This window comes from Rhipicephalus sanguineus, chromosome 1 (genome assembly GCF_013339695.2).
Source record: "Rhipicephalus sanguineus isolate Rsan-2018 chromosome 1, BIME_Rsan_1.4, whole genome shotgun sequence".
NCBI lineage: Eukaryota > Metazoa > Arthropoda > Arachnida > Ixodida > Ixodidae > Rhipicephalus > Rhipicephalus sanguineus.
In genome coordinates this window covers 164,183,888-164,205,264 of record NC_051176.1, presented here as the reverse complement: position 1 = coordinate 164,205,264, position 21,377 = coordinate 164,183,888, and the positions used below count along the sequence as shown (strand labels likewise).

The 21,377-nt window shown below is 48.6% G+C and overlaps 1 protein-coding gene across 1 annotated transcript in view; it reads left to right on the top strand.

Moving 5' to 3' along the window:
- The window catches only part of LOC119401521 (uncharacterized), a 112,915-nt gene that overhangs the window by 61,033 nt on the left and 30,505 nt on the right, over positions 1–21,377 (top strand). Inside the window, exon 2 of the mRNA XM_049412122.1 lies at positions 2,927–3,002. Within this exon, the coding sequence (XP_049268079.1) occupies positions 2,927–3,002 (76 nt within the window). The remainder of the gene's footprint in view (positions 1–2,926; positions 3,003–21,377) is intronic.

Sequence of the window (21,377 nt, the reverse complement as noted above, 5' to 3'; positions counted from 1 at the left end):
GGAGGGTTATGCGTGTTGAGACAATGAAACAAAGAACAGCTCCGAAGCTGAGATAATGGAGAAGGAGACCCTCTGGCCGTGAAACGCTTTCTCCATGCTGGCGGGACACGAGAGGCTTTACTTCACTCCGCTGCTACTTCCTTTTTGTTTCGCACTCTCTTTGAAACAAACGGCTAGATTCGTTATAAGCGGACCACATAGACGAGGCCTTTTTAATTCGCCGGGCACGACGTACCGCCCCTGGCGCGGCTCCCTTTACGCCTTTTCTTTCTTTTTCCCTCGACAACCCTGCGTTGGCGGCGGCGAGAACAATGGCTCCGGGTGGCGATAATGGAAGGCCGAGCGGCCAAGCCTTTTATCGCCACCTTTGAAGATTCTGCCGCTAATTCTATCAGGGGTCGCGCGCACGCGTGCGCGCGCGCCCCAGGGTATGTGCGTGCGGGGATGCGTCGGCGGCGGTGGCCACCAGGAAGGCCCGGCCTCGCGAGCTTCACTACCGCTGTTGCTGCTGCGGCCTCGGCTGCCGCCGCCTGCGTGAGCCGCAGGATGCCGCGCATAGGAATTTCTTGCTGCGTTGCTAGCGCGGCCTCAGGCCCGGCCGGCTAGCCGGGCTCTTGGGTGCCCCTCGCACGCTGTTATGCAGTTTTCGGTATGAGTAATTATGCGCCTGCTGGCAAATAATCTTTCCTGCCTTGGTAGGGTATTATTCTCTGTTGCTTGCAAGAAGTCGCATCCGTTTCACGATATGTATTGTTTGTGGCCGCTACCTTGTGGTTTCTGCGGCGCCAAGCAGTTTAACGTGCAAGTAAATGTCATAGATAAGTGAAGTGTTTTACTTAATTTCTTTTTCTTTCTTCATTTTGCAACACTTCGGGAGCAGCGCATTCTGACAGAGCACGCCGTTTCGTGCTCAGACTGGCAAACTGGGATCGAAGCCCCGCTGGCCTGCTGTCGGTTGAGCGTTCTTGGTTGAGCGTTCTCGGTTGAGCCTTCTCGTAGACACATTTTTGTGAAGGGCCATGAGCAAAGCGAGAAGTAAATGTGGTCAGCTATAGCGCGCTCTAGTTTCGCCGCCCCTTGCATTAACTTATTATTTATAGCGATCATTTGGTGCGGTCTTCGCCAAGTATGGCCTCATATTTCGCTGAATTCGATAGGCTTTCGAGTAGTACGTCATATCAGCGTGTGAGCTAACTTCTCGTGGTTATATTACAACCATCTCCCCCTCTTTCTCATCACTGATCTTGCAACGCCTTCGTGCAAGCAGACATCGGCAGCCTTGAGGGGTGGATCCAAACATGCATGCCTGCTCTTTTGCTGTCTTGTGTATCGGCCCAGCCGCCTATCCCAATTGCTGCTCGGAATAACTTAAACAGGGACATGCGTGCCAATGCCCACCGCCATTGACAAGCAAGAAAAACAGGAGGCCAACAAGCAGGGCTCGGATCCAGGAATGAACGAAGCCGCAAGCTATAGATACTTCCTGGGAGCGGTCTCATCGCAACGAGCATAAAATGCAGGATCCGTGAGGCGAAACCAGGGAGTAGCGAAAACGCGCAAGCTGGAAGTACCGTCCTGAAAAGCTGCAGTGAGTACACAGCGTCACACAGATTCATGCAGTACTTTGTGCAGGGCTTAATGAATTTTCGCAGCATGAACGGATATATTATGTATACGGAAAGCTGCGGTGGTGCATTCTTTCAGAAGTTATGTAAATAAACGCGTAGCTTTTCACGCGCGTTTTCCTTGATGTGTGGCACTCAAAAGAAGAAAATAAACTTAAGTCGCCTTCAATCATTTTCTTTCCTCTCAAGTAGAACTGCCCCTTGCTTAATTTCAGTAACACCAAAACAGAAAGGGAAAATCTTCGCTAAGCGTGGATGACATGAGTTCAAGCTGTGCGCGCTTGCTTGAATGTGTGTACTCGTGCGCTTCAAAAGTGTAGAGATGTATTATACAAGTTTTTTTTTATCAACTGTGAGAAATACAGTACCATTGTGTCAGTTTGGAGATGGTTCGAATAAGACTAAAGTATAGCCAAGAAATGACGATGTCGGTGGTGGAGCAAAGGGGTGTCATGATGGCACAACAACTCTTCCGCCTCAGCAGTGCTCCGCCTGAATACCGAAGCGCAACAAACGGCGTTCATAAGTTGTCAATGCACCTATTCATTCTTTATAAGAAACACGTTGTGTATAAGATGCCTAAATGGACCCTGTCCGTTATTTTTTCGACTGGACGGCTGACCTTCGTTAAATATTCAACTATATATATACATTTTAGGACCAATCCGAAATAGAACAAATTGTTAACACTGTTTAGAAATCAACTATCTCTCGACAATATGATTGGAATTTGACATAAACTGGTACGAGCGCCACTTTTTGAGAGCGGCATTAGCTACGTCCTATTTTTGTTGCGCGCAGCACCTGCTAAACAATCAGCTCGTTTGTCGCCTGGAATGTCGCAGTGAGTAGGAATCCACAGAAACAAAATTTTATGATGAATATTTATTGCCTTTATATATAACTTGTGTGCTTGACATAGTAGAGCGTGGGCATTTTTTCACATGCTGATCGAGTTAGTTGGTCACTAGGGAGGGAAGCTTGCGAGCCGCTCGGGGTGAGGTTGTGAACATATATGAAGGTCAAGATAGACATAGCATAAAGTTCTGCGGTTGTAGAACTAATAGCGCTTGATATGCATATAGTCTGGAGCGTTCTCTGTTCTTTCGTAGATGGTATACGTTAGGAGCAGACGCTGAACGCTCATTTTTACGCGAGCCACCTGTGTAGATCTGAATATGATCCCTGTTGATTGAATAGGTATGGCACAGTGCACAGTGTTGCCTGTTTCAGAGGAGGAAGAATAAACATTTTAATCAAGAAGCAAACTGAGGTTCCCGTGGATGGAACACCCATTTCAGGGCCCCACAGGCTTCAGCGGCTCGCTCGGCCTGGTCCGGCCAAGGCAACCTATTGGCTTCCCATGGGTCCTGCATGGTGAGTCGCACCTCCGACGACCTCTCGAATTCGTTGTGTGCAATGAGGGGCGACTTGCCCCCTGCTGATCTTTGTCTGCAATGCCAAGTGATGGGCTACTTCTGCTAGATCACCTTTACTAGAGGTGCCGGCATTCTTGTTCAAATCTCCCTGCCTTTCCTTTTCATCTATTTCTCTCTCTCTTGTTCAAATCTCAAGGATAGATAGCAGCCACGGAGGATACTTAGCTTCCGCTGACCAAAACTTATCTCTGACAATTTGTACCTATACAGTGTTGTATTGTCGAGTGCACATGTGAACCTTTTCTGTTATTTAATGCCTGAAGAAGCGGGTGATGATCGGCATGCTGTGGCGGCAGACGAAAGTAGTAGATGCTATTCACCACACATTCTCAGTATCCGGAAGAAATACTGGTACGCATCTGCGATTACTGTAGTGCGTTGCATGTGGTACTCCTATATACGTCTCCCGGCCAGAGGGCGGTCAAGCGCCTCCCCTGCGGATGTGCAGAACAGTAGCAGAATACGCTGTTCGTTGTTTTAATATTTAAAGTGCATGTTGAAGTAGCGGCGATGTTGACAAGAGCCCATTTCGTTCCCCCACTGAATCGAAAGACATTGATCACCGCGTTAACGCTCTGTTCCATGTAATTTCACTCTCGGTGTACATGTTAGTGCTTTCAAGGACAGCATGTGACAAATGTGCATCTTTCCTTATTCGTTTGCTTGTTTACACATGCGTGGTTAAAATAAACGAAAACTGATAAGCATCTCGAATTAACGTTCACTCGTTGCGTGAACTTCAATGCATGCGCGTGTGAACCCGCGCCATCCTTAAAAAAACGCTAAGGGATCCGTTTGTCTAGAAAAATGCAGCAGATCACAGAGGTGGAAGAAAATGAAAAGAGAAGCGAGAGAGGGAGAGAAGTGATGATTGAAGTGAAATGTCGGTGACGAGGCAGTTCGCATTAGCACGTCTCTGGCGTCGCCATTTCGGAGCTTCAACTGCTCTGCGCTGACAGCTGCGGCCGCGCATGGGCCGCCATAAAAGCTGCTCGATAGGGCCATATATGAATGATTGCAGGCGGCGAACTTGCCGGGGTCTCGTAGGTAGCAGGCGCTGAGCGCTACGCGGGTGCGTGGCACCCCGTTGCAATCCAATTGCTGAGTTTTGACGGCGGTTCGCCTTTGATCATACTCCGCTTCGCATATCCTCGATAACCTGCCCCGAGCCACGTCATTCCCACTGTGCTATGCAGTTGGTTTCCACCACGCATCTTCTCCCTCCCCCCGCCCGCTTCGTTTTCGTCTATTAAATTTATTTGAGAGCCTCTCATCTCATCACTGTGCGCTTTAAAGTATATGGCGCGAGCTGTCACCGCTCGCTCACCAATCATCAACGCAGTGCACACTAGACACATACTCGAAAAGCAAGAAAGAGAGAGAGAGAGAGATTAGCTACATAAGATCTCACACGAGAGCAAAGCGCTAAGAGAGTCAGCGTCTCCCTGGGAGCGAGCTCGTAATGCTCACTAACGAACATCGTACCGAAACACTGTGCGAGCTGGCAGTCTGCATACACTCCGGATTCCATTCTCTTTCCCCAAACAGAGCCGTATGCGCAGGAATGTGAGAGACGGATTAAAGGTCGAAGCCTCCCGCCATGCATGTGAAAGGACTTGGCTCGTACGTTACACCTCCCTTACAGAAAAAGTCGTGCAAAAAAAAAAAGAAAAGAAAAAAAAAAACGAGCGCCTAGCGCGCCAACAGCCCTTCCTAACACGTTTAAATTCGGGCATCCTTTTTTTTTTAATTGTCCAGTTATTTATTGATTCGTTCATTTATTTGTTCATGTATTTGTGCAGGCGTGTATTCAAATTAATAAATTAACTGAAATCAAATCAACTGCCAGTGGCACACATAAAGCCGTATATCTTAGAGGCATGGAAAATTATGAAAGCTAGCCTGAGTACACACGCTAGCTGTTTTGCCGCGGGACTCTACCTCGCAAGCACGAGCAAAGGTGAACGACACGACGGTGCGCAATAAAAATTTCATTGTGTGCCGTATACATTATGAGCTTTTTTTTTTCCCATAGGAGCATTAGCAACAATCTTCGCACGTGTTCTGCATGTATACATGTAAGCACTTTTCCGCACACAAAGCGGAACGACATTGCCGCTGGATGTAGCGCGTGTCACGAATCCGACAAGAAAATCGCACGTAATAAGACAAGCGTGCCTCCAGATGGCAGAGCTTCATTTATCAAACGTGGGAGCGACAGCGAGCGAAATCGGAGTATGCAGCGATGACGTCTGGCATGGGCAGCCGGCCGCGGCGCGCGTCATTTCGCGGGGACACGCTCACGTGCACTTCGCCTACGACACGCCCAATTCAGACCGACGGGCGAGACTTGGGCGAGCAGCACGATTTTCGGCCTCTCAGGTTTTCCCAAAATTACCTTTTCGGCAAGCGGCGGAAGCGAGTCTCTTCTCCGGGAGATTAAGCAATTACGGCGACGCGCGCTTTTGTTTTCACAGCGCTCCTTTGCGGAGCGCGTGCGAGCGAATTTTGTGCGCTTTTCGGGGCCAGGCGTTCCGCAGGCGCGCGCGCCTCATGGGGCGCGCCAGAAGGAGCAAGAAGAGAGGCGTCGTGCGCGCGTTGTCTCCGGCACAAGGCGGTGCATTCGGCCCGGTCGAGCCAACGAGCTGTTAAGCGCCATTACCAGCGCTGCGGGCCAGGATCGTCCCGTTTACGGGGCCCACTGCCGTCGCCTTGTGTGCGCTGCCGTGCACACGCGCGGACCAACGCGCGCGCGAGGTGCTTGTTCTGGAGCGCTCGCCGAAACAGTGGCATCTTGCAATTTCTTTCGTCAGGCTTAACGAACGTCTAAATTAGACCTCCCCTCTCCGCTGTGAGCGCCAGCAGCACCGTGTTGAGCTTCTTCGCGCCTTTTGTTTTTGGTTCCGCTGTCGCTTTCTTCGGCGGATACGCATCCCTAGGTACGCAAAACACACGCGCGCCGCCACCCACACCGCCGAAACCTGTCCGTGACGCGTTTTAACGCCTTTCTCGCTGACACGAACAAATGGGCGCTGTCAGAAACGTGAGCGTGACGAGTGGAGAGCGAGAGAAAAGCAGGCTTCGCGCTGTCATGTTCTCCGTTTCCTGCTGTGTCCCAAATTGGCCGCCTCGTTCTTTTTCCGTGCTTAGAGCCGAATGCGTGCCCGACGAGCCGTCCACGATTTATGGCTTCCTCCTGCTGGATTCAGTGAGTGGTAGATACGCAAATGTCACTCAGGAGGGATGGATACACGTATGAACTCTGATAATGGCGGCAGCGTATTCGCGCCGCATTGAGCGCAGGCCAGACGATCCCACAGGCTTCCGCACTATTAACGGGGACACGAAATCAATACCGAGTCCCACAGAGCCTCAACACTTTTTGCACATCGTGATAATAACGTAACGTATACGGCGCTTGCACCAGATGTCATTTATGAAAAATAAACGATACAATAAAAGCAGTCTACCAGACAAAATGCGGACAACAAAGAGCAGAAATATAGAAAAAATTGGGCAGGGGCGAAGCGCGTAGGGAAGGGTGTTTCTGCTTCACTAACGTGAAACCTGGGAAGGGGCGAAGCATGCAGTGTGTGCCGGTGTTTCCCACAGCAAAATCGCTGCTAATGGGCAATGAGAGACAGAAGAAGAAGAAGGGCCTGACCGAGGTAATTCGCCACATTGTTTTGAGAGAGATTTCTTTGATGATCCACTAGTGGTGACAAGCCTGAAAACCGGGCATATAGGGAAGTGCGTTTCAGCTCCACTAACGTCGTCGGAAAACTGCGTCGGAATGCAGGTTACCCTAAAGTGCTTCTTCTTCTTCTTCTTCTTCTCCTCTCCTACATGCCCGGTTTCAGTTCCCTGCGGCATGTAGGGAAGTGCGTTTCAGCTCCACTAACGTCGTCGGAAAACTGCGTCGGAATGCAGGTTACCCTAAAGTGCTTCTTCTTCTTCTTCTTCTTCTCCTCTCCTACATGCCCGGTTTCAGTTCCCTGCGGCATGTAGGGAAGTGCGTTTCAGCTCCACTAACGTCGTCGGAAAACTGCGTCGGAATGCAGGTTACCCTAAAGTGCTTCTTCTTCTTCTTCTCCTCTCCTACATGCCCGGTTTCAGTTCCCTGCGGCATGTAGGGAAGTGCGTTTCAGCTCCACTAACGTCGTCGGAAAACTGCGTCGGAATGCAGGTTACCCTAAAGTGCTTCTTCTTCTTCTTCTTCTTCTCCTCTCCTACATGCCCGGTTTCAGTTCCCTGCGGCATGTAGGGAAGTGCGTTTCAGCTCCACTAACGTCGTCGGAAAACTGCGTCGGAATGCAGGTTACCCTAAAGTGCTTCTTCTTCTTCTTCTTCTTCTCCTCTCCTACATGCCCGGTTTCAGTTCCCTGCGGCATGTAGGGAAGTGCGTTTCAGCTCCACTAACGTCGTCGGAAAACTGCGTCGGAATGCAGGTTACCCTAAGTGCTTCTTCTTCTTCTTCTCCTCTCCTACATGCCCGGTTCAGTTCCCTGCGGCATGTAGGGAAGTGCGTTTCAGCTCCACTAACGTCGTCGGAAAACTGCGTCGGAATGCAGGTTACCCTAAAGTGCTTCTTCTTCTTCTCTTCTTCTCCTCTCCTACATGCCCGGTTTCAGTTCCCTGCGGCATGTAGGGAAGTGCGTTTCAGCTCCACTAACGTCGTCGGAAAACTGCGTCGGAATGCAGGTTACCCTAAAGTGCTTCTTCTTCTTCTTCTTCTTCTCCTCTCCTACATGCCCGGTTTCAGTTCCCTGCGGCATGTAGGGAAGGGTGTTTCAGCTCCGCTAACGTCGTCGGTTATTTGTTGGGCTAACTGTTGCCTTCTTCATTTTTAGTGGACCGGTGGAGAGTAAAGCACCATCACTTTGCAGATATGTTTCAAGAAGTGGTGTTTCAAATAGATGACTTTAACGTAGAGATCCACGTTTGTGTCTCTGGTTTTAGATAAGAAAGTTGAGCGCCTTGGTAAATTTCGTCGAAGATTCTGACACCGCTGCTAAGCCAAACATATCTTTTAGACTTTTAGGCAGTAACGACGAACCCTTAACTCATAATATGCATATTATGGACAGGTGGCGAGTTGTGGGATTTACCCAATTTTTGTGGCGCATACCCGTTTATGATGGACCGTGATGACGACATGACACGCTGACAAGCCGATACCCTAAGGTGCTTCGCCCCTAAAATTAACCAGCAGGTCTTCATTCGAAATTTAAACTTAGACAAATGCGCAGATGCCAATGAGCTGTTTGCCTGAACAGAGTTTAAGAGCCGATATTAAAGTGTTTAAGAACGAACTAACAGAATAATAACAACACAAAACAAAACTGCGACTAGAGTGTATATCGATGTACATAAAATTAAAATTCCCTGTAAAACACCTGGCTACAGGCACGCCCGCATGAGACCACTTACTCCCACAGGGTGCATTACGCTCACCGTTACTGTTTCCGTTGTCGGCATGACCTGCTGAATCACACGGAACCTATTCACAGTGATTTAATTCTATAGATATATTCTCGAATCAGTACGGTTTCCTACGTTCTGGTATTATCTGATGGCCGTGCGGAGTTGCACCCAAAGTTGCACCCACCGTATGCCAATAAGCTAAAAACAAGCGGTGGCTGTACTGTACCCTATGTTTCTTCAAAGATATCAAGTAATACTTAAAATTTCAGCAGATCCCACGCATTGTGGGAATCGATTTCATGCGAAGCAGTCAGCTAATAGCTCCCTATGCCGCATCTGTTTTGTTTGTTTGTTTGTTTGTTTGTTTGTTTGTTTGTTTGTTTGTTTGTTTGTTTGTTTGTTTGGATGCAAGCGTTACGAGGTGGATCGACGTCTTTGTGTAAATTGTGTAGTTATGGGCATACTGAGGGCTTACCAGTCACGTTGACTTCAGTGGCGCCTAAATGGTAGACCATGGTGCGATGAAAGATTGATACTCACGTTAGAGGATATACGTCAGTTATTGTCGAAATGAAGTGCACGATACGGTGCGATGAGGTATGTATCACAAGGAGCGGCCGTTGGCGTATTCCCCCGGGGAAGAGCAGCGCTTGACTATATAGCTTGCTGCGTCATAGGAGCAAATGAGTAATTTCTATTATATTGTTATCAAAGCGGTTAGCCAACACTGCCACCACAATCGACGTTGCCGCGACATGACGCCTGTATAGGATCTTTTTCCAAAGTAGTTTCAAACATGGTGTGGCTCTTTGGTATGGGACACTTGGCTGCCAGGCAGAACGCCTGGGTTCGATTCCGGCTGGAACCATGATTTCTATTCTTTGGGCCTGTCGCGCTTTTCTGCGACACGGGCTCCTTCGTTAACGCTATCGTGTGAACATTTCAAAAGTCTATTCTCGCCGTTGCGGGGTTGATATAGACATTGAATCACCTGTGGCGCATACCCGCATTCTACGGGCCGAGGTAGGCTGTTATGTGCCACACGCGACTGAGGGAAAGGGTTTCTTGAAGTACGCGACAAGCATGTCACGTTTTAAAGACGATAGTCTTTCTTGGGGAACTTATACGCAGAAATTTTGGTCTGTCTTTCTGTCTGTCTTTCTGTTTGTCGGCACGTCCCTCGATTCAGCCACTCGGCCAAAGTTGAACCACTTATCCAAGGGCCAGCCATCGTGAACGGTTGACTAGGTTCATACTTGTATACATTGTTGATCAAAAAGCAAACATTACGCATATCTGAGGCGCAACATCACTAGGTAAGTATTAGGTGGTGTTTTCCTTTAATAGAAAATACATAGATACGTAATTCTAGACACCCTAATTTCTTAAGCTGCGCTGAAAATGCGACTGCGCCGAAACTTGGCTTCCTCCGTGCTCTCTGCACGAGCTCATTGTTGTGTTTCGGTTCAGTATTGCACTGTACGAATGCCATGGGGCGCCGCTCTGGCATTCCTGCTTTACCCAGACGACGTGAATATAAAAGAGTGTGTGGAGAGTACTCGTTGAGTGCGGTCGTTTCTTCTGCTTCGGCGCTTCGCGCCAAACCGCGTGTTCGGGCTGGCTCGCGTCCCCGCCGGTCGCGTTGGTCACCGCCGGTCTTCGCCTGCTGCTGCGCCGGGACTACCAGCCCGCAACACAGCATTCACGTTTCCCGACGTATTGCCAGATGGCGTTCATATCTCACGCAGCGCCTCTTCTATCGTCTTTAGACGACATTCGCAGCGAAGCACGCAGATACGCGGCCAATTTTTCATGTCATAACCTGTTAATCGTGTTCGTGACACACTTATGTCCTCCTATGCTATACCAAGTAAAGGAGACGACCACGAGAGCATCCAGGCAAATGCGGATAGATAGATAGATAGATAGATAGATAGATAGATAGATAGATAGATAGATAGATAGATAGATAGATAGATAGATAGATAGATAGATAGATAGATAGATAGATAGAAATTCAATAATTATTGTGACTAAAATTTGAATTAATGCATGCTTATCGTAATTGGGAAATTGGAGGGAACTCTCTGTAAAACCTATACAAGCTCTTGGATCCAGTAAGAAATGCGGCTGCCCGAGAAATTGAGGCACGACGAATTACCGCGAGCAAACACCGCTTGGCGGCAGCTAGCGCCAGCGTTGTGCGTCTTTGTCGTCGATAGCGTGGAGTGACGCGTGATACGTGGAGTAGCGTGGATAGCGTGGAGTGACAGCGTGCATGGATACTCGGATGCGAGACGAACTTTCTTTCTTCTCTTAACTCAGCTTCGGCACGATGACGCGCGACTCCGTACTTTGGGCGCCATTGATTACTTCTGTTTCTGCCGTACTTAAGGGGCACCAGCAAGAACTAAGCATTGTGACGCCTCACCTGGAAGTTGAGAATGTAATAAGGTTGAGCTTATAAATGTACACGACGCAGCTGGGACAATGCAGGGGACATTGACGGACGATGGCAGAAGCCGAGCGTGGAACCGCGTGTTTAAACGCGAAATCGTTGAAGCCGCTGGTTAGGCGGAAGTTCCGGTATCGGCGTCGGCGTCGGTGTCGGCGTCGTTGGTTGTGAGCGAAAAATCAGCGTTGTCCGTGACCAAAAATTGAGGAAGATGGAAATAAGATAAATAACAAAAATTCTCGGTTCGAGTGAGAATCGAACCCAGGTCGCCTCGCCTAACCACCTGAGGGTGTGAGCAAAGTGTACTCCATACGTTTACTCAGTCGTACCTGTCCCTTCATTGTTTAAAGAGCAGGGTTATGCCCACGCAAGTTTTTGACGATAACGGCAACTGGAGGCCCCCGATGTTGCATTCCAAGCGCTGTTTACTTCCAATCTTTACTCCCGGAAACGCGAGAACCAAAGGCAGGTCCCTGTGAGAAGTACGTCATCGCTTCAATTTCCCCCTTTTTTTATCCATTGGGAAGCACGTTTTTTGGACTCCACCATCAGGAGGGGAGGGGGGAGGGGGTACAGCGATTAAACTTTGTGCAGGTTTCCCCTGATCGGGAACCCTGCGCACGCCTATGATCATGACGGAATTTCTCGCTCCTTTTTAGCACGTCAAACACAGCTCGTCTCGCTAACGTTACAAAACCATGTAAGTTGCGCCCGGATAATACCTTTTTCGGCGGACGTCCTGAGGATTCTCGCGTGTTTTCGCGTTACCATGAAGCCTAAGCAAGAATGAAAACAGGCAACGAGAGAGGGGGAGACAAAAGTTGTAAGAAAAAGAATGGACGGCGCCGGGGACGTTGTTAGAGGCAAGGCTTTCTGCAGGCGAAGTTCGAAGGGTCGAGACACGGGGGAAATGGCGCCGCCATTAAAGGTCAATTAATACGCTCCTCAGAGCAGGGCCATGAAGGGCCCGGAGCACGAGAGGTTGGTGGCTACGAAAATGGTTTTCCTAATTAGCGCCAACTTGTCTCTCCTTAACGCGGCGGCCGCACGCTTTCCTTCTTTTCTCCGCACATAAGCGACGGCGGCCGTGGTGGCGCTCCTTGAATCCTTCCTTTGTTCCAGCATCAAAAGCGGGGCCGCCCCTCGTCGGCTTCGCTCTCTCCACGCGGCGCTGGCAGCAGCGGTTAACCAACACTGACACTGGGTCCGCGTCGTGCTTTGCGCAACGTGGGCTCTTCTGAGCACATTACCATGGAGGGAAGGAGGGGAACTTGGTGCCCTTGCAAAGCAGGACCCTTTTTACGGAGAGCTCCCATCTGTGTTTGGCTGTCTAATCGTTGTTTCTGCTTCCGTTACTTTCTGCTTTCCGAGGGATGGGGCACTTAGTCGTGGGCCAGGGAAGAGCACCAATGCTATGGCAAATATCTGACAGAGTGAGATATCTGTGTAGCACGCAACGCTCATTCGCAAGACAACTTCAAAACTTAACTCTGCAATGCCTTTGTATGATTTGTACTCAGTGCTTTAATGATTGCCATCGTGCATTTGATATTGGGGCAAAAGGGGGGGAAAATTCGCGGAACTGAGCAGCGAGTTTTATGCCGGTAAGTGTGCATGCGGATAGGGTACACAACGAACACACATATTTGTTTGGGCGTGCCCTGTGCGGCATAATTTTTTCATTGCGTCAACTAGTTTAACGCTCGATGTTTATGTTTGCGTTTTTTTTTTTCTCACCTCCGCACTAGGGCAGTACCGCCTGTACGTCTCCCGAGTAAAAATCCAAGGTCAATGAAAAATTGACTGAGTGATATACACAGTGGCGAGAACGTTATGCTGTCGCTCAAGCTGCGTCTGATGTTTGGAGTACTTCTTGGAATATAAGGCAGAACTTTCAATATTTTCTGCTGCGACTTCCTTTCTAACATTCTCACTTATTCGCGAAGGATATGCGCATAATGCAAGCCGATCCAGTCATCCTTACTCTGCGGCGGCAGCGTAGAATATCACCTTTCGCTTTCGCCTGGCTGGCTCGAAACGAACTACGCAACAGATCAGGCCGAGAAACCCTTGGATCTGTAGCGGTGCTCTCCTGTTGTCGCCGGCTTCTGCATGCCGCAAACAATTGGGGCGGTGGCGGTCGCTTTTGCCGCTTAGCATCGCCGCCCTGTGTGCGTCTCTCGCCTTGCGCGCGGAGTGCACGCGCCACTCGTCGGGGGGAGAGCGAGAGCAAGACTTCGCGCTGCTCGCACCGAGCCCTGCGGGCTGCTTTGAGTCTGAGCGTGATTGATGAGGGTATAGCGCTGTGTGCGCATCCATCCATCCGTCGGATGCGCGCGTGCACGCACTTAGCCGAGGAGGTGCGCGAGGCCTGAGCCCTGAGCTTCGCGTAAGCCACGGGCTGCGGCGGTAGATTCGGGGGACGGCGTGATGAATGGACGAGGCGGCAGGCAGTTGCTGAGCGCTCCATCGCTCATGTTCCGCCGCCGCAGGGGCCCCCCTTCGCTCTTTGCGTCGTCGCTCTTGCTGCTGCTGCGGCCGCCCCGCGCCGCCACACGCACGCTCTCTGCACGCGGGCCAAATATGCGAGCGTCAGAGAATGTGCGCTTGCCCGCGTCTCCTTGGAGTTTTAGCTGTAGACTGCAGGGCGTCCGTGCTCCGACTCAAGTCCGTAGGCGCTCGCGGCTGCCATGCCCAATGTCAATGTGTGATGGGTGTCGCATTGTTCTGCGTATTACACTTCATACATGACTGCGGCCACGACAACACAGCACTTGTCATTCGATGTAGTTGGGATGACGGAACGTAAAAAAGATAGCATGCGCTCACGCTTGTCACCGTCACTCTGTTTATCGCTCTTGTAGGCGATATCAAACTCGCACATTCGGCAACATCACAGCTAAAAAGTGTCGAATAGTTGCACCTACGGTCATTAGGCGTTGCTCTAATTTTTTTTTTTTACATTTGAACTCAGTCAGTGTTATGAAAGAAAAAGGAGCTTAGTTTTGGATAAGAAATGGTAGCAAAAGCTGCGATAAGAAACCGTGGAAAATTGTTATAAGTGTAATATTTATTGCATTACAAACTATCAAAACTCGCTATCGAGGCCATCCTCAAAGCTGCATAAGTTTAAAATAAAACTATACCAATTTATTGAAGGGCCACAGAGCCTCCACTCGAAAACATTTTACCAGCATGTGGAATAATTCTTCCATGTGCTGATATATATATATTTTTGTCAGCTGCCTCTTATCACTTCATTAGGTTTTTCAGAGCTTGGTACCAATAAAAATTCGACAGGACGTGTTCGTGCGACAATCGTGCCTTTTCTTTACGAAAGACGTTAGCCCGCGTCCTTGGGCTGAGCAACTCTACGTCATAGGCACTGCAGGCCACAACAGTGGTAAAGCGCGGATACAGTATGAATCAGCAATATTACTTATGTATCGTAATCACAGGCTGTTACTCGTCGTTTTCGGAGACATCTACCTTTGAGGCGAACGTGCCGCAAAGGGGGCATTTGTGGTTTACTGCTTGAAGAACTGAACCGCGGGGATGCACCGACACCAGTATGTGCACCATTGTATTCTATTAAACATTTTGCCGCTACTTGGAATTCCACTGTTGCCAATATAACGAAAATAAAACGCCAGTAATGTTTTAAGCATGGGGACAATTTGTCCGCTTCTCGTGTTTAACCGTTTGTCTTATCAATGAAAAATAAGTTTTTTTAAGTACGTATGAAATTTACGAGACAATAAAAAGAAAAAAGAAAGCTAAGAGCGAGGGAAAGCTGAGGGTGTCTGTTGGTTTGCCCATTTGTAATAATCACCACCTGTGTACGTCTCCGGGCTGGGTCGGCGCCCCGGACAGCAAACGGGTAGCCTCTGAGATCTTAAAATTTAATACAAAAATCTTACAGAGATAAAAAAAAGCTAAAGAAAGCGCACGTCTCTAACAACATGTCGGTAACCAGATGAAATTCCGATACAGTTAATAAAACAACTGGGTTCACAAGGTACAGCTTACCAGTGCCATAGTGTTATTAGTGTTATTAGTAGCACGAGCAGCGAGTTGTTTCTTTCCCTTCCAAGCACGTTCGGTCGAGCGCTTACTTTCGGTTTTTTGAATATTGAGAAAAAATTCTTCTAAAAAACAAAACTGGTACGAAATCTATGGCGCTGGTTCAGGTTCAGAGTTACATTGGATACATATATGATATTGGAGCCCAAGTTTACTTAAGATAAGGGCCAAGTAACTTTGCATTAACTGTCAAATAACTGTGGAAGCGAATTAGCTGTCTGTGGAATGACTTATGCACACGACATATCTAGGCCTCAGTTAGCAAAAAGAAATTGGATGATTGATAGTTTTGTTGAATAGACTTGTAATGGCGTGGTATCAACTCACCAGCAAGTCGTGCCCGTAATCAAACGAGTTGTTCTTGGATGTGTAGTAACGCAAAGAGTGGACCGACTCAAACATCCTCAAAGATAATGTGAGAATGAAGGGGAAACGGAATGCAGCAATAATAAAACAGTGAACACTTTGGGGGCTACAAGAAGTACGAGGAGTTGCGAAGTTTCGGGGTTGCATGTTAGCCAAAGGTCAGTGGGTCGTTTGGCAACGGTAACCACCGAAAAAGCACAAACACAGACACACAGAGCGCCAATGCAGGATGATATAGCTTGGGTTTCGTTTCAAGTCAGAAGAGCGCTGGGCTAAACTAGTCTCGAAGTAACACTCAAGAAGGGGGGTATAAGGAATAGACGGACAAAAGTTACGCGAATAACCGTACCTCAGAAACGTGGACACGGAACGGAGAAAGTGGTCAAGGAAGTTGATGACCAAGTAAAGGGGAAGTGAAAGTGTAAATAGACAGCCGGGAATCATCAAAGAAAGAGTTAGGGAAACAGAGATGGTAAATTGGAAGTGATGGGCGGAAAAAACAAGACCATGTAGATTTACGAATATGGCAACAATGAAATCAGGAGGGAAATTTTGTATCATACACAAAGGGCAAAGCTTTGCTACTTTAGGTCCGAGCTGCCTGTTTGAAGGCAAAAGCAGACTGGCGATTGGAGAAGATATTCCCCAACAGGATGATGGATTTGTCTAGGACAGCAAAAAGTCAGGGAACGGCCCAGTACACCCTGATGGAATGCAAAAATGTTTATTCAGCAAGACTCACACAAAGCGTCCACGCTTCAAATGAGCGGGAACTCAAAGCGGACGGAAGTATTAATTGGTTAGCAGTGTAAAGAAGCAAAATACGATTTTTGTATCGGGGAAAGAAAAAAGCTATGAAAACACCCAGTGAAGGCTTCGGTAATAGTACAATATAGAAACAGAGGTCCTACCGAAAAAGAAAATGAAATCACGAATAGGTAGCCTAAATTTTAGGCTGCAATGGATCTATCGAAACCTGATTAGATGTAGCATGCTAGCGTACTGTTTGTCACTCTCATCGTGACGTCATTTCCTAACATGGCCATCATAATTTGTTCGAGGTAGAAAAGAAGACAATCTGCGGTTTGAAAGCTTCAGTCAGAAAATAGTGCACACGGAACATAAAAAAGACGAAAAGAAAACAAAAAGAACAAAGAAGTGACAGTTACTCAACTACGGGGCGAGAAAATATGTTTATTCATAATGCGCATATATATTTCGCGATTCAGACTGCCGTTTCCTCTAACGGAGTCAAGAAAATCAAGACGCCACAACAGCTTGAGGTCTATAGTTCTAAAATGATTTCGACTGCTGAACGGGTTCAAACGGCTAAACACCGAAAAGACACAAGTATTAAGTGCGTCACTTATTTATTATCTATAAAAGCAGGCCTATAATGCAAGTATAACTCGCGCTATGACCTTAATCGATGCCACGATTCCAGTTCACGCGTCTTGTGACGCTGTGCTCCTCCTCCCAGCGGAAGTCGCGCTTTCCAGCAGAGCCCTGGACGATGCAGCGAAGACTGATTGACCGGGCCAGCCGAATTGCAGCAGCAAATGGGGCCCTGGGCTGATGGCTCCACGCTCTGGGAATAAATAACCAAAAATAATAAACAAAGTTTTATACTTCCACAATCAGACTCCTCGCCGTTTAACTAAACGAAGACAGGAATAAATATATAACACCGCCATGATGACCGAAATTCAACTGGAGTTAAATTTTTATGCGCAAACTTTTCACTCCCGGTTAGGACAAAAGCAGCGATTACAAGACCCGTTAAATTCCCCCGCTTCATTGTGTTCGATTGCTTATGGCGACGTTCTCATGCGCCATATTAAAATACCATTGATGCTCTAGAATACTGTATCCTAACCTGTCAATGGCGCAAAATATTCCCGCATTTCATCCTTGAAAAACAATACTCAGTGATAACATACAGTTTGAAAGGAAATACATTGCAGCTAACCAGCGTTCAATTCTCTCCGCTGTTGTCAATGTGGCAAGATGAAGAGATAAAGGAAAGCGAGAAAACAGAAGAAGGGATTTCTAAGTCCAGTCGAGAATGCTGTCTGTTACACTTTAGCACTATTTTTATGTCGTGAACATATTCTCTGCCGCAAACCTATGACGAGATTTGTTTATATCCTCAACTACCTACCTTGGTATCAAGCAAGGGCTCTCGATCGTTTAGAAAATTTATGGAGATCTGCGACTATCGTAGATTTGCTAATATAGCCACAGTTGTGTGTACAGACAGAAGGTATGGAGAGTTCCTCCTTTAGTTGCTGTACAACTTCTTTTCGTTCAACTCTGCGAAAACCTTGCACGTATAGAAGAGTTTCACAGATCAGGCGTCTATTAAGAATAGCTGAACTTGGGCAATTTGTCGCTGATACCGTAAAAGAATAAGGACTAATCAGAATTCTTTGCTCTACGTCAGGGGTCTCAAACTCACCTCAGTTCGCGGGCCGCAGTCACGAAATTGAGTCCTTAGTCCCGCAAGGCCCGTGTCAGTACAGAGGGCTGAAGCGGCGGGGGCAGGGGAATAGGAGGGGGGAGGGGGAGTTGAAGTAGATGTCGCCTAACGCTGGTATTTGTAAGAACGCATTTCCCATATCTCGTGTATAATGGATGATTTCTGAAGTGCAGTTGGCGTCAGGATTCAAGAAACGTATCGATATTGCTCTCCAGAATGACTCAAATCTGGACGCCGATTGTGAAATATAGCGATGTTCCGCGGATATCTTTCAACACATGGTGAACGCATGAGGTGTCTCACGGAAAAAAAAAATGCTTGAGACCAGTCCTGTCTCTGTAGCTTACCCGAACAAAGCGTGGTTAATCACAACGGGCGGGTAAATAATGCGAGTACCATTTATCAAAATCACAAACATTTTATGCCTTTTGAAGCCACGGGCCGCTAGCAAAACATATGCGGGCTGCATGTGGCCTCGAGCCGTATGTTTGAGACCCCTGGTATCATCTGGTATACGATAGGGCGTACTGAAGGCAGTAAAATTCACTGCCGGAAGCGACTGGTCGTGGAAACTATGGTGGTCCGCTTGAAGTCAACGTTAGAGACCGTTCAACATTCGCAGACGTCGTTCACCGTTCACTCCACCTCCTACAATATCACCAGCAACACCATAACCATCGTACAGCCCATGACTTCCAACATTGACGTTCTTGCTCTGATCTTTAGATGGCTGCTTTGGAATCGCAGAGCATAGACCACGGATTAGGTTGTTCCTTACTGATTGACTGAAGAGTTGCATGGAGGGCTACGAGTTTAGCGGTTGTCGTTGACATGTAGCGTGAACCGCAACATCAACTTACGGCACTACGTCACGGCTCGCATCCATCTCATCAGAAAGCGCTCAACGCAAGTTTCCACGAGAACGCGCTTTGTTGAACGACTATGACACTCCCGTGTTTGTGTATGTCTGTTTCTACCTATTTCTATATCTGTCTCCGCTTCATTCTCTTCTTTCGTGCCGTTCTGTCTCTCCTTACCCCTTCCCCATTGCAGGGTAGCAAACCGGATATTTATCATCCCTGCGTTTCCGCATTGCATTTGTCTGCCTCTCTAGAAAAAGGACACATACCAACATTGCGGTGGTTACCTAGTCATTGCGGCATTCAGGGAAGTGATCAAGCGGACGCAGCTGCATGAACTTCCCACGACGGCGTCATCTGTGTTGCCATCCCCCTTTGAGTACGTGGCGCAGGAGAAGAACTTCGCGTGCTTGCACGTCATCGGACGCTGGATCCGTGGAATTCGTCCACATTTAAAGGTGGACTTCCATACCTTGGATCGTAATCCTGAACTACGCATCCCGTGCGACCTCTCACGAAGTGACTTTACCCTTCTTGTCCGTCTATGGCTTGGGCTGGCTTCCTCAAATGCTCACTCCTTCCCCGTTGGAATGTCTGATAACCCATTATGTGGACTCTGCAGGTGCACCGAAACAACCACCCACCTTCTCTGCGAATGCCCCGTTTTAACTTGTGCTTGAAGTATTTCGTATAGGCAACGTCGAGTCTCAGCCGGTGGATGCACGTTTCATCTTGCCTGGTTAGTCCTTGTTGCGATGCGCAACACAAAATTGCTTTTGGTGTTTTTGAGGAACACTCGGCTTAACGAAAGTTTGTGAATGACTCTTTTGTGTGTATATGTGTTTTTGTGACTGTACGCACTATTTGTGCGTATATGTGATCATTGTATATATGATAGTTATCGCTCGACACCTGAAGTAGCAAGCCAGGCGATAAACCAGACTAACATCTCCGAGAATTTCATTATAGATTATTATTTCTCTCTCCTTCTCCCGTGTTAACGACTAAAGTCTGTCCCTTTAAAATGCACCAGGCCAGTCAGACAACCGCCCGCTCACGTAAAGTGAAATTCTAGGGCACTACCTAGACAGACTTAAAGCTAGTCGCTATGAAGGCGTTGCTACGCTTTGCTGGAGCGGTATGGTGTTCCTGGCGCTCTTTGGCCATCAAATGGCCCTTGCGCCATAAAACACCATATATTGTAACGGGCTGAAAAGGACAACGAAGAAGACAAGGAAGACGACGACGTTGACAGACCCTGCAAGCTGGGCGCCATCTTGCCAGCCGCTGAGTTTATTCCCTGTATATATATTGTAAATATATTCTCCCCGTAACATCTTTGGTGGAGGTGCGGGGTATTAACTTCACGCAAGACGAAGCTTCGCAGCGGGCGCCTAGTTGCCTCTTCAATGGCGACGGAAGTCAACAATGCCGACCCTTCAGCGGCTACTGTGCGTTCTCCAACCGGCCCATCAACCCTCATCTTGGAGCCCCCGAGAGACCCAGGTACCTTTTCGGGCACCGATAGCGTTGACGTAGAAGACTGGCTAAAGACATACGAGCGTGTGGGCGTACGTATGCGATGGGACCCAACGCTCATGCTGGCCAATGTGATCTTTTACCTAACAGACACCGCGAAGGTCTGGTATGAAACGCACGAGGAAGAGCTGACCAGCTGGGAGTTATGCAAGCAAAAGCTTCGGGAGCTATTTGGCAGACCTCTGGGACATCAGCGCTCCGCCCAAAAAGAGCTCGCGTCTCGCGTTCAGACATGCACCGAATCCTACCTTACGTACATTCAGGACGTGCTTGCTTTGTGCCGCAGGGTGGATTCGCAGATGTCGGAAGCCGATAAGGTTGCCCATGTCATCAAGGGTATAGCAGATGATGCCTTTCACCTGCTTGTATTCAAGAACTCATCTACCGTACAAGACATCATTTCCGAATGCCGGCGCTTTGAGGAAGCCAAGAGCCGCCGTGTTCTCCACCAGTTTACACGCCTACCTAACACGGCTGCTACATCCACCTGCGAAGACCCCCGCCTGCCTTCTACGGAAAGTTCCAGTGATGTTGTCCGCATTGTCCGCCGAGAAATTGAAGCCGCTGCTCCGCTCACGTCACCAACCCTAAACTCCGACAACCATCACGCCACCGTCTCCCTCATCCAGTCCGTCGTGCGTCAGGAACTGGCCAACGTCGGCCTGAACAACATCTGCTCAATTCATCGACCTGAATATGCTCCACCAACTCCACCTGTTGCTGTCACACCGAACCGACGTTTTTCCGCTCCCCCACGTTATCGTAACCCGGCGGAATGGCGCACACCAGACGACCGGCCAATATGCTTCAACTGCGGTCGTGTAGGCCATATTTCTCGTCACTGCCGTTCATGGTCTAACTCGACACCATGGCCTTACTTTCCGTCCCATCGCCTTCCTCCCGGTAATCCACGCTCATCGCCGCAAACACAGCCGCTCATGCCTGACACTTCTTTGCCCACTCGACTCAGCCGCTCACCTTCGCCGCAACGCCGTTTTTCCCGCTCGCCCCCATCTCGTCGATCGTCGTCCCCAAGCTCCTTCCGGCGCTCACCTCCGGAAAACTGACGGGAGCAGCTCCTAGAGGTGATGCTGCAATCACGACCCG